Source organism: Limanda limanda, chromosome 14 (assembly GCF_963576545.1).
Source record: "Limanda limanda chromosome 14, fLimLim1.1, whole genome shotgun sequence".
Taxonomy (NCBI): domain Eukaryota; kingdom Metazoa; phylum Chordata; class Actinopteri; order Pleuronectiformes; family Pleuronectidae; genus Limanda; species Limanda limanda.
Genome location: NC_083649.1, coordinates 17,020,191 through 17,032,368, shown reverse-complemented (window position 1 = coordinate 17,032,368; position 12,178 = coordinate 17,020,191). Strand labels below are relative to the sequence as shown.

Here is a 12,178-nt window from a genome sequence, read left to right as displayed (position 1 = left end):
AATCTGGATTCAAATGAGGAAGAACCTAGGCCTTCATAGGGGCTCAGACCTCTCTCCAATTACTAACAATCACCTATTTCCGCCTTCTTGCACTGACTTGACCTTTCGGACGTGGTTCAACAAAGGGATAACAAAATTTAAGGACCTTTACAACCAAGGGACTTTTATGTCGTTTTTAGAGCTCTCAAGAAAATTTGACCTGCCTAATTCCCATCTATTTCGTTTTTTTCAGACAAGGCATTTTGTTCAGAATCAGAACCCCAAATTCCCCAGTCGTCCCCCAGAAACATTGATTGATTCAATACTGGCTCTTGATCCCGGACAAAAGCAGCTAATTTCTAGCATTTACAGCCTTATCAACTCTTCTCTCGATAGCCCAGCATCAGGCCCCAAGTATTCTTGGGAGCAAGAGCTTGGAGTCACACTACCTGATGATTATTGGGAACAAGTACTACGGTTGGTTCATTCCTCTTCAATCTGTGCGAGGCATGGCCTCCTACAATGTAAAGTAGTGCACAAAGTTCACTACACTAACTTGAGGCTATCTCGAATTTATCCCAATGTAACTGACTCCTGTAACAGGTGCAAACAATCCCCAGCAGATCATTCTCATATGTTCTGGTCCTGTCCCGGGCTTGCCACATTCTGGTCTGAAATCTTTAAAACTCTTAGCACAGCATATAACACTACCATCTCTCCTCAACCTCTCTTGGCTTTGTTTGGGGCCCCCCTACAGCCTTTTGCCTCTAGAGTTATACAGAATGTCCTTGCCTTTACCACCGTGTTGGCCAGACGCCTTATACTCTTTAAATGGAAACACCCTCAACCCCCATCTCACAGTAGGTGGGTTGAAGAAGTTTTACTGTTCATGAGTCTTGAAAAGCTTAGATTTTCCCTGAATGGTTCCTTAAATTCATTTGAAAAGACTTGGAGACCTCTCTTAAGTCATATTGAGTCTTTGACATCTCTGCGTTATGGTGATGACTGAGCCTCCCCCTCCCCCCCATTTATTTTATTTTTAATAACAATTCACCCTTCCCCTTTAATTATTTATTTTATTTTATTTATTTATTTTTATATTTGGTTGTTTTTTCGTGTTTATAGGTTTGTTATGGGTGCTGGGGATGGGAATGTGGGAGGGATAAAAAGATGGGAAAAAATGTAAGATGGAAGTATTCCCTGTTATATTGTTGTATCTCGTGAAACTACTTCCAATAAACAAAAATATTTAAAAAAATATAACAACACAATAAAAAAAAATATATAGAAAATTCGATTCAAATTGTATGATGTGAATACAAACAACAAAAATGCTTGTGCCAAAATTAGGCTCTTAAGTTTTAAGCCAACATAACGTTCCTATTCTTATTACTGTCAGACATTGTCTTCTGTATAAATACATTGATACACCTATATTTACGTAGAATTTCTCTTGAATGTTGTAAATATAGTTTTTTTAATTAATGTGCTCTGTTGCACGCATATGTGGAGGAGAAGGATCCTTAAAGGCAGAGGATGTCTCACCTTGTTAAGCCATATGAGGCAAATTGGGATATGAGACATGACAGGGATGACTGGTTCTGTTTTTCCGAACCATACACGGCTGAGCCGCTACGAAAAGATTCATACATGAAATCATGTTTAGTGTGTGTCTTTAAACTGGAGGGTTATCCCTCTCATGTTATCTCTGAAACTGGCATATCACATAACTCCTGTTTAAGTATAAGATCGATTCTATTTTATTGACCCCGTTCTTTTTTAGGGCCCGAGCACTGACATGCGAGGACCCAATTGGAATTGCTTCACTTATTTTTGTAATCAATCTTATTTGCAAACAATATTCATGTTACCCATATATGTATGTTAACACAAGTGTATATGTATATACACATGTTTACATGGTCATTTATTCTCCAGGTATTGTGCCCAGGTCAACTCTGGTCTCACTGTCATTATGAACACATCTTAATTGCTTCCAATGGGATGTAAGACACTGACCGCTAATGAGCATATTTTTCCGTTTAGCTGTCTCCTGGTCTCCCTCGCTAAATGAACACACATCGGAAGACGTTGCGACAGTACTGAACAAAGCTTTAAACTATGTAGTCATCTTAACAGAACGCAATTGATGTGTGGAGTTCACTTTAGATTATGTACTTCACATAACAAAACCAAATTAACTTATTGACATCCGTCATGTGCAATTTCTATGACAAATGAGCAATAACCGGAAAACACTTGTCACTTTGGCTTTTCCACTTGCATCCTCAAACTACCTTTATTTGTGCCATTTGTGATTTGTTGTTGTGTTTTGATTTGTCATGGCCATGGTAATGTAAGCTTTGTCACAATGTAAAGATCTACACATATTTGCACACAGGGGCTTAGGTTTACTATTTTTAGTGATATTAGCAAAGTTACTACTGGTTGTATTCATCTTAGGGTTGTATGATAACCATTACACCAGTTATTTGCTGTAATTTTCTGCTTTTCATAAATGCCTGCATACGCTTTTGTTCATGTGAAAGATTATGAACTATTAATAACTAATTATGAGTTGCTAATTAACTAGCCAAACTCCCACCCCAAAATACAAAATTGCAAATAAACCAAAAACTGTAATACAAATGGCCAGATCAATTTAAAAAGCAGACATTGGTGCTCTCTCAAACCATATCCTCTAGAGCAGGGGTGTCCAAACTACGGCCCGCGGGCCAACTGCGGCCCGCCACCCATTTTTAATTGGCCCGCATCAATGTCTAAAAATATAATGTATTAAAAAAATTTTTTTTTTTTTTTTTTTTGAAACTCAAAATTTAGTAGCGCTCAAATGGCACTCACTTAAAGCACTTTGTTTTGCTTTATGGGGCCAGGCTTCGTCGACAGGGGAGAGGCCGCTGCATGCTTCTGCGTTTTCAGAGACATGCAAGAAGGGGCACGCAAGGGGCTCTTGCGTGCTTGCGTGCCCCTTCTTTCCTGCTTGCGTGCGTTCACCAATCTTTGTAACTATACGACAAAGCTACGCAAGTCTCACGCAGCCCGCAAGGCTGTGATTGGTAAATGGATTTGTATTTATATAGCGCTTTTCTAGTCTGATGATGACCACTCAAAGCGCTTTACAGTACAGTTACACATTCATCCATTCACACATACATTCATACAGTGCATCTACTTGCAGCACTTTGTTATTCTATGGGGGGCTATTGAGGGTTCAGCATCTTGCCCAAGGACACTTCGGCATGCAGATGGTTCAGACTGGGGATCGAACCGCCGACCTTCAGGTTGGAGGACAACCACTCTACCCCTCACCCACAGTTCGCTAACTACATCCTTTCTAGAGTCATATTTCCGGTTTCATGCCCCATAATACCGGCAGAAACCAAGGAATATTTAGAAGAACGGATATGCACCAAATAGAAGAGCACTTGGCAGAAGAGATCTGAAAGTATGACCACTTGTATAACCCATCACTGACCAAATACAAGGACACACAGATGACCTGCAATTCCTGGAAGGAGATCTCGGTTGACGTCAGTTTGCAGGTCGACGAGTGTACGAAGCTGTATAGAAAGATCAGGGACAAATTTGTCCTTCAGAAAAAGTAATAAACAGTCGACAAAGACTGCCACACACAAAGAAGGTGTCTCTCAGGTTGTCTTCGACAAAAAACGTTACTCCACCTAGTGGTCTGGCGGTGAATTGCTTTGCTGACTTGCTAGCTGTCCCTCAGAACGACACCACGCCACGCCGCCACGCCCCCCCACCCTGAGCGACGCGACTGTCAACAGTCCACTCCAGGGCAGGGGGGCGTGGTGGCGTGAGTGGCCCAGTCCTTGGTATTTTTTTCTGTATGTGGCCCTCCGGACAAAAAGTTTGGACACCCCTGCTCTAGAGAATACTGTATACTATACAGTCTGTGATTTAAAAAAAAAATCCATTTTAGACCTATGCAGACGTCTGGTGACAGGTAATCTAGAACAAGGTATTAACTTAATTGTTTCAGCATCACCTAAATTACTTGCAGTGAGTTCTTTGTTCAAAGTTTAATTGTGTCACCTCAACTCTTGGCCCTGGCATGATCCTGTGCTGCAGGAGACACTGGTCAACACCGTTCCTTTTAAATCAGGGAGATGACATCCACTTCACTCTCTGTGTAATGACCCCTCCATTTTTATTTCATCAGTCAAGCTTAATATTCAAATTAATCTCATTATCCTTCATCTTTTTGTTTTCTTTACTTTAACTTACTCTACATTTCCGGGTCCAACTTTAAATTAAGAGGGAATATCTTTTTGATTCCATTCCAATCGAATTGTTACTTCAAGTACTTTGATTGTAGTCATTCATCAGCTACTCAGTTGTTAAGATAAATATTCGCATCCCTTTTGAATCCCAACCAATGCTGCAGGTGTTTCTTATTTTCAGTGCACATGTCCTATGTGACTTCATTGTTGCTTCTTTCATTATTTGATAAAGTGATTAACATCAGATGCTTGTCAGGAATTGTGCACAAGCTTTCCCTTCAGCTGCAGCTGCTGCAGATGTTACCGCAGATGTTTCATTATAACAAACTAAGATATACGTGGTACCAACAGTGAGACACTCTGTTTTTAACTTCATGCACTACACTACAGAGTTTGATAGAGGGTGTTTCCATGCTTTGTAATTCAAAGCATGGAAACACCCCGAGAGCTCGGCCCTGAGAGCTCAACGCACTGGAACTTAAGAAAACACATGCAAGTGGACGCGCTGCAATTACAGAAAACGACAACGGAAGTGTTTCTAGGGGACACCTAAAAGTGATGGACACTGTCAAATTCGGTTCCACAATATAGAAAATACATTGCCTGGAGAAAAGTAAGAATGTGAATGCTAAGTGCTGTAAATTACTCACAAACAGGGGCTTGCTTGTTTACGCTTTTTATTCAGTTTAACAGGAAAAAACGACACGTCTCTATCGCTCAAACCATAGAGGAGTCATGACGCTCTAAAGACAACATGATATTTGAGATGGTATACAGCCCATTGGGTCTCAGAGGGTTAACAGTAGACATCTGCAGTAATACAGTTTATTATTTATTAAAATACACCAAAAACGTTTACTGTTTAGCTTATTTTTCAATATCACTGACGGACACCGCCCTAACAATTCCAAACTGTGGCAGCAACATCACTTTAATGAGTCCTCTGGAAACATTTCTGTTTTCCTGTAATTGCAGCGCGTTTCTGTAATGTGTTGTGTTGTGCGTAATGTGTTGTGTTGACAAATTGATGAAAATGTTTTCTTACCTTGCCTGTGTTTTGTCCGCTTGCATGTGTTTTTTTAAGTTGCAGTGCGTTGAGCTCTCAGGGCAACCGTAAAAATGAATTGATATGATTCAACTGTAGTCGTGTTTGATTTATAAAGACATATATAAATGTGTTTTGAAGGATTGACAGTTTTTTGGTAGACCAAGAGGTAATTTCACTGGGAAGTGACAGGTGATCTTATAGGTTAAACATTTATCAGATGTGAATTGAAAAACTGGCTGTTCAAACAATTTTTTCTATTTAAATGAATGGGATGGTTTGGATGCTAATGAAACAAAGTCACAAATTAGAATAGTCACATTGTCATTTATTTCACGTACATAGGACAAATACATTTGCTTCCCACAAGTTTTATTGTTGATATAAAATTTGATTGCACAATATTAAACTTGATAAAAGTGAAAAGTGCAGGGAGGTTAAACCGGGATCTAAAAGAAGGTGGAGAAAAAAGTCAGGAGCGTTTGTGATCACTTGTTACAGCTGTCACATTTTGACAAAGTACCTTTTATCAGTTACATTTTGATCATCCTGAAAACATTTCTTTTGCCACCGTGCGTTCATAATACCCGGTAACTGTTTTAATTTAAATCCAAGCAGTATTTAACTTGCAAACAACATATACATAACCAAAACAAGTCTTCATACAGTGACTGATGATTAAAATGCACAATCATCAACAGTGAATTTGATATTTTATGCCTTTATATTAATTTACTGATACATCCGAGTTAACATCAAGTAAATTAGTATCATCAACTTTAGCAATACCATAATTTTCTTATATGAAATATGCATTTTTGTTTTCCACTTTCACATTGAAACCATAGCTTTAAATGACAATATAGAACATATTACAGAAGTTATTATCTTTACATATAAATGCTCACTGAGCATTTCTATTGAAACTATTCATATTTATTACAGATTAGATTCAAACCTAAATTATCAAAGAAAGAAAGAGGAGGATAATCTATACTGAAGCTACAGCCACTGCCTTTGCTAACAGTGTCGGCAGCATCTTATATCTAACAAACAGTTTCAGTAGATTAACTCTGACCATTTGAGTACCGAGCCCATACAGCACGGGGTTGGTAATGGGCGGAAGGATGATAAAGTACAAAGACAGGAAGATGCGTGCCTCAATAGCTATATGAGTCATGTTAAATCTGCTTTGGATAATTTCAAATAAGGAAGCGATGGTGAAGTTTGTCAATGACAGTAAATGTGGGACGCAGGTTTTGAGAGCGTTGCGTTGAGATTCTCTCGGCAACTTCCGACACACTCTTGAAATTTGTGCATAGGAGAAAAGTATCAACAGGATCTGAGGCAGAACCAGTAATAGAATAAGTACAAGTCCCACAATGCTTATGTACGGTGCAGGTGAACAGGAGTTTTTGACCAGTTCCATGTTCACACAGTACATTTTTGGCAGCACTTTCCCACAGAATCTCAGCCGGATGGTCATTGAGTAGAAACCTCCGAACACAATAGCTGGGTACATGGCTGCTAGTAAAGCAAGCTTGCCTGTCTTTGAATTAGATATGATGCTGTGGTATTGCAGTGGGTTACAGATGGCAACATACCTGTCGTATCCCATAGCTGCTAAAATGCAAAACTCAGCACTTGCATATGTGTGCAGGAAATAGATTTGAGCAATGCACCACTTTACGGTTATTTCATGTCTCTCAGATAAGAGCACAGCCATTATTGTGGGTAACAATGCAGTACTGCCGTATATTTCATTGATGGATAATACACACGAGAACACATTCATAGGCTGATGCAACTTTTTGTTTTGGTGTACGACAGTAATGAGCAGTACGTTCAAAAAGATAATAGTCAGATAAAGCAGGAGGAATAGAATAAACAACCAATACTTATAGTTCTCCATGACAGCGTATACACTCATTGTGATTGTTAGTATCGTTTCGTTGTCCATCTTTCAGTTGATTTCTCTGGAAAGAAAATATTGCAAGGAAGAGTTTTACGAGTTATGGGTTAATTCATTGCTAAAATATATCATTAGTGAGTGACCAAGAACTTATGCCAAAGGTTATGGGTATATAAAACATTTGTGTTGCAGGAAAATATTACCCAGCGTCAAATCAAATTCAATACAGAGATATCTGTCAAAGCTACTGACACAGACAACAGACACTCACACTCAGGAACTATGGTGGAGGCTTCAGTGGCCTGTGCGATTTTCTTCCTCTCCATGCAGCTGAAGTCTGTCGCTCCGGGGTGGGCGGCCTTTTAACATTGCTGCTGCGCTGATGTCACCGGCCAAAGTGTGTTTTTCATGAATCTGTTTATTATTACTATGGATACCAAAGTTAACTCCCCTTAACTCCTTCACAATGACAATCATTAGTGTTTGGTGAGGAAAAGACAACACCATTTACTGATATGGATTCAAACACCTGCTTTGTGAAGAGCACATTTTAGACATTAATGATGAACATACAATATGTAACATTTTTACCACTAAATAAGCATTTCATATAATGACTTTACAGTTCTCATTCTAACTTAGAAATCCATTTCCTGCTTCCCATGCATTGCAAACTAAATGCATGACTAAAGCATCACCTCCATTCTGACATATGAGACGAATTGTGATTTGTGAATATGGGCTGTACAAATAAAATTGGATTGATTGAAATAGACCAGAATTTCTGAACTTCTGGATTTTACTTTTTAAATTCCAGTATAGATATTGTTGTAACCGAGACTCAAATCAGTTTAGGAACACAAGCTATTTTGACTTGTGGTATCATCAGAAAATTGTCCTGTAAACAGTGATCCAACCAGCCTTGTGCGTGTGCGTGTGTGTGTGTGTGTGTGTGTGCCATCACTTGACCATCACAAGCCATCACATTGGGCCTATAACACCCAAGTAAGGCCATATGAACTGAGCGTTTGTGTGTGTGTGTGTGTTTGACCAAAAAAGACCTGGAGAAAGAAAGTGGGCACAGCAGTGAGATTGTTCAAGGAACAAAAACAGTTTATTTCAAGGGGAGAATTGATCAACCTGGGATTGTCCATTGATGCCATGCAGGATTCAGATCAGCTGGACCTTTACAAAAAAGTAGTCCAGCCTTTGCAGCTAAGATAAGGCCTCCCCAAAGCTAGAGGCCTTGACCAACGAGGTTGTGTGCATTGTTGCATATCATGCAAAATCCAATCCAAAAATAGTTCAATCAAGGGCAACTGGACTTAATTATACTTGAAGTCAAGAAATCTGCCTCAATGGTCATTTGTCATTTTTAGTCTGACATGTTCTTAACATTACAATTTCTCTTGAACCTTATCGCAAGACCTCTACTACTAAAAGAAATTTGTAATTAATGTGTTGTGGATTTAAATGATACTTCCTGTATTTACTTTAAAAGTTTGTGGTTACAAGTAATATCTACCACTGTTCAGGTGTTGGAACATTTTCAGCGCTAATGACCAAAACCATAAATGGATAAACACACTCATTAGAGGCCATTGATCCTCATTATGTTTCAATTCCTCCAGAAAGCAATTAGGCACCACTGTTCTGTCCAGCACCTGGAGAATACAGGTATATGAAAACAGCAATGACCTCCCTTTAGAGAATGCTAATGTGACTATGATGAAACTGTGTCCGACTTCGAAGCAATAATGAGGTCAGATGTTTATTTCTGTGTAAGTGTGTCCAACTTATGTCCACCCACCAACCAACCATAGTTACAGTAGAACTTTGTTCAATTCATCAAGACAGCCATGTTTTTCAAACTGTTTTATTTGTTTTCACATCCAAGGTTTGTACCAATTCAGGGGCTGCAACCTTCAGAGGCGGCGTTCGAAGACTGATTGTAAATAGACAGTTTGAAGGCTCCTTCAATTGCCGCCTACAAATACGATGATAAATTATGATGATCAGTCAGTGTGTAAAGCTGGTCTCGGTCTTCTCATCTGCAATACATCCCCCTCTACTTCGGCAGGTCTTGAAGTTGGCATGCTGACGTAGCTCTGGCTGTCTGTTGTAGGTTTGGACATTATAATTCCTACTCTAATCACTGGCCAAAGTCCTCAAGTTAGCAGATTAGTTTATACACTCAATAAGTAAGTGTTAACAATGAGGCTGAGACATTTGTTCAGTGGTGAAGGAAAAAACTTAACTTATGTAAACTGCCACTGTTTAAATATCTGCGGACACATTTGAAAGAATTAGGTCGAGTTGTTCCTGAGATATTACATTAACAAGGCAACACAAGTGAATTGTGTCACATGCAATGAAATTTCCTTCCTGTAGGCCTGATATATCGTATTTACAGGAACATTAGTTCACTGTGACTTTGATCTTTGACCTCCAGGTATCAGTTCATCTATGAGTTCAAATTTGGAGACATTCTTACATGCTGATCTTCGGGTATCACTTTCAAGAAAAACATTAACGTACTTTATGAGGCCATTGTGACCTTGACTTTTGATCTTTAGCTAACTGAGGCATACAACCGCAGTGCGGTAATTAGGGCCCGAGCACAGACATCAAAGGTGTCTGGTGAGACCCTATTGAAATTGTAAGGATTATTATTATTATTATTATTCAGGCAAATGAATTGGCTTTTTGAGGGCTTTAACATGCTCAACTTCTTACCAAAATTTGCAGAAAGTTAGAAAGTGGTGAAAATTTACGTATTCTGGAGGAATTTTCATTCTAGTTGGACTGGTCAAAAGAATCAAACTGGCAGTGCTGCTCTTACAAGCCTCTCTTTCTCTCTCTAGCCAGAGAGATAGAAAATAAAATGTATGTAGTGAATTAAATATATTTGTCTTCGAAGAAGGAGTGCCAGTGACTCGGTTAGTCTAATGCAATTGTCAGGACTGTCAACTGAGAATAATTTTTCTTGGATGTCCCTGCCGGGTGCCCAGATGAAGACTGAGGAAACGGCTTCCTGCTTTTCACTAATGACACCACCACAAGACAAGGAATTGACAGAAATCACAAATCAATCACACATCCCAAGAAGCAGTAATTCGATGAACTATTGAGTAGGCGAGTGTTGCTGAGATCCGATAGAGAACACGCAGTTTAATGTATAAAACGCTGCCCTTTGTGCTCATGGCCTCAGTCTCAGGGAGAAGTTAGCCTTAAGGATGTGCATGTGTTTTAAATCAGCCGCAGAGAGCATGTTCTCCTCATGACAACACTCACAACACAAGCTGGGCTCAGTGACGCTGTTTTCTTAAATGTGATTAAGAAAAGCATGTTCTCTCACGGACGATAATAACTCTGTAATACAGAACCTAGTGACCAGTGTGATGTTTCCTATTATGGTCACTCCTCCCCTTTTGACCAAAATACAAAAAAGTCCGGGGCCAAAGCTTCATTTCGGAGCAACACTATCAGACGCAAGGATGTCTTGCTATCGCGTGGTGGTTTTTGTGCTTCTTGTTGTCTTACTGCTGAATGGTAAGTCTTCATGTATTGATGCACAGTTATTTTTCTAATGTTAACCTTTAATCAAATCTCACCATGTGAGACCTCTGAGATCACTTGGGGGGTGGTCTGCTAGTGGTACCCAGGGAAAATCTAAATCTCAAGGCCCCATCCATTCTAGTTTTTAAAAACCAGATCGAATGTCTTTATTCACACTCGCCTTCAACTAAACTGTTGTACAAGGTCTTACCATTATTGTATTTGATTATATTTCTATTTTATTGTTTTACACAGTTCTATCCATTTTATTTGTATTATTTTACTCCTTTAACTAATTTTTAAACATTTATTCTTCTCTTTGTAATCTCTTTTATTCAGCTTGAAATGTGTTATAAACTGTGCTTTTCTCCTCTAAAATGTATCTGTTTTTCTTTTTAATATCCCTGTATAGCACCTTGAACCTACCTCTGTGTATGACATGTCCGTTCTAAATGAAACTGCCTAAACATGGCTGATGTTTCCCATATGTGGTTACAGTTGCAGAGAATGAGGCTGCATCCTTTCCATTTTCTTGCCCCAGTCTAAGTGGAGTATGTAAGAAGGTTTGCCTCCCAACAGAAATGTTCTTTGGACCCCTGGGCTGTGGGAAAGGCTTCTTGTAAGTTCAGATACCCAGATGGAGCATATGAATACATTCTGTGTATGTGTTTGCGAGTGAAATTGATTCATACATTGTTTTTATATTTATTTTCTTTCCAGGTGTTGCGTGTCTCATTTTCTATGACACCTGAATGACATGAGAAGAGAAGTCTGATCCGTCACTGCAGTCATGCAGAATATCATTGGGCCACTGCATCACAGAAGATTAGACAGACAGAAGATATTGTTATGGAGGATAACATTTGGCTTTTAACCCTGTGGATGTTAGGATGTAGAATTAACCACTTTGTTGTTAATCTTAACGCATATAAAATGGCTGAGATGGAATAAAACGTTACAAACATATTTGCAAGATTTTTTTCACGTAACTTTGATTTGTATCCAAATCTATAGATCTGACGCTACTTGGGTGATATCTCATAGCCTTTCATCAAGTTCACTGACTGATTTTACATAGGTTTCTTTGATTTTGAGTTGATTCACACCCAAAATTCAATCATTTGATAATTTGCTTGCATTGTATTTAGATCATGGTTATTATGGGAGCTTTGATTATGCTTCTTTGTATCTTCAAATTGTGACCTTATAGTATTTTAGCCAAGCTAGAACCAGCTCATTTTCCTCTTGACATGCTATATTTATTCAACGAGGCCACCCTCCTAACAAAACTTACACACATACCACCCCAATAAACATAGGCTAGTAAATTTCTTTAGAAACAATCCCACGCACCATAAGGGTCATTTTGAAAAGGTTAAAACAATATACTGAAATGTAAGAATTACTGTCTATCTGTAG

The 12,178-nt window shown here is 38.9% G+C and overlaps 1 protein-coding gene across 1 annotated transcript; it reads right to left on the bottom strand.

The window, feature by feature from the left end:
* Nucleotides 1–6,280: 6,280 nt before the first annotated feature.
* Nucleotides 6,281–7,249, bottom strand: LOC133018894 (olfactory receptor 52D1-like). The gene has a single exon (XM_061085216.1). It carries the CDS (start codon nt 7,247–7,249, stop codon nt 6,281–6,283), a length of 969 nt encoding a protein of 322 aa, XP_060941199.1.
* Nucleotides 7,250–12,178: the final 4,929 nt, after the last annotated feature.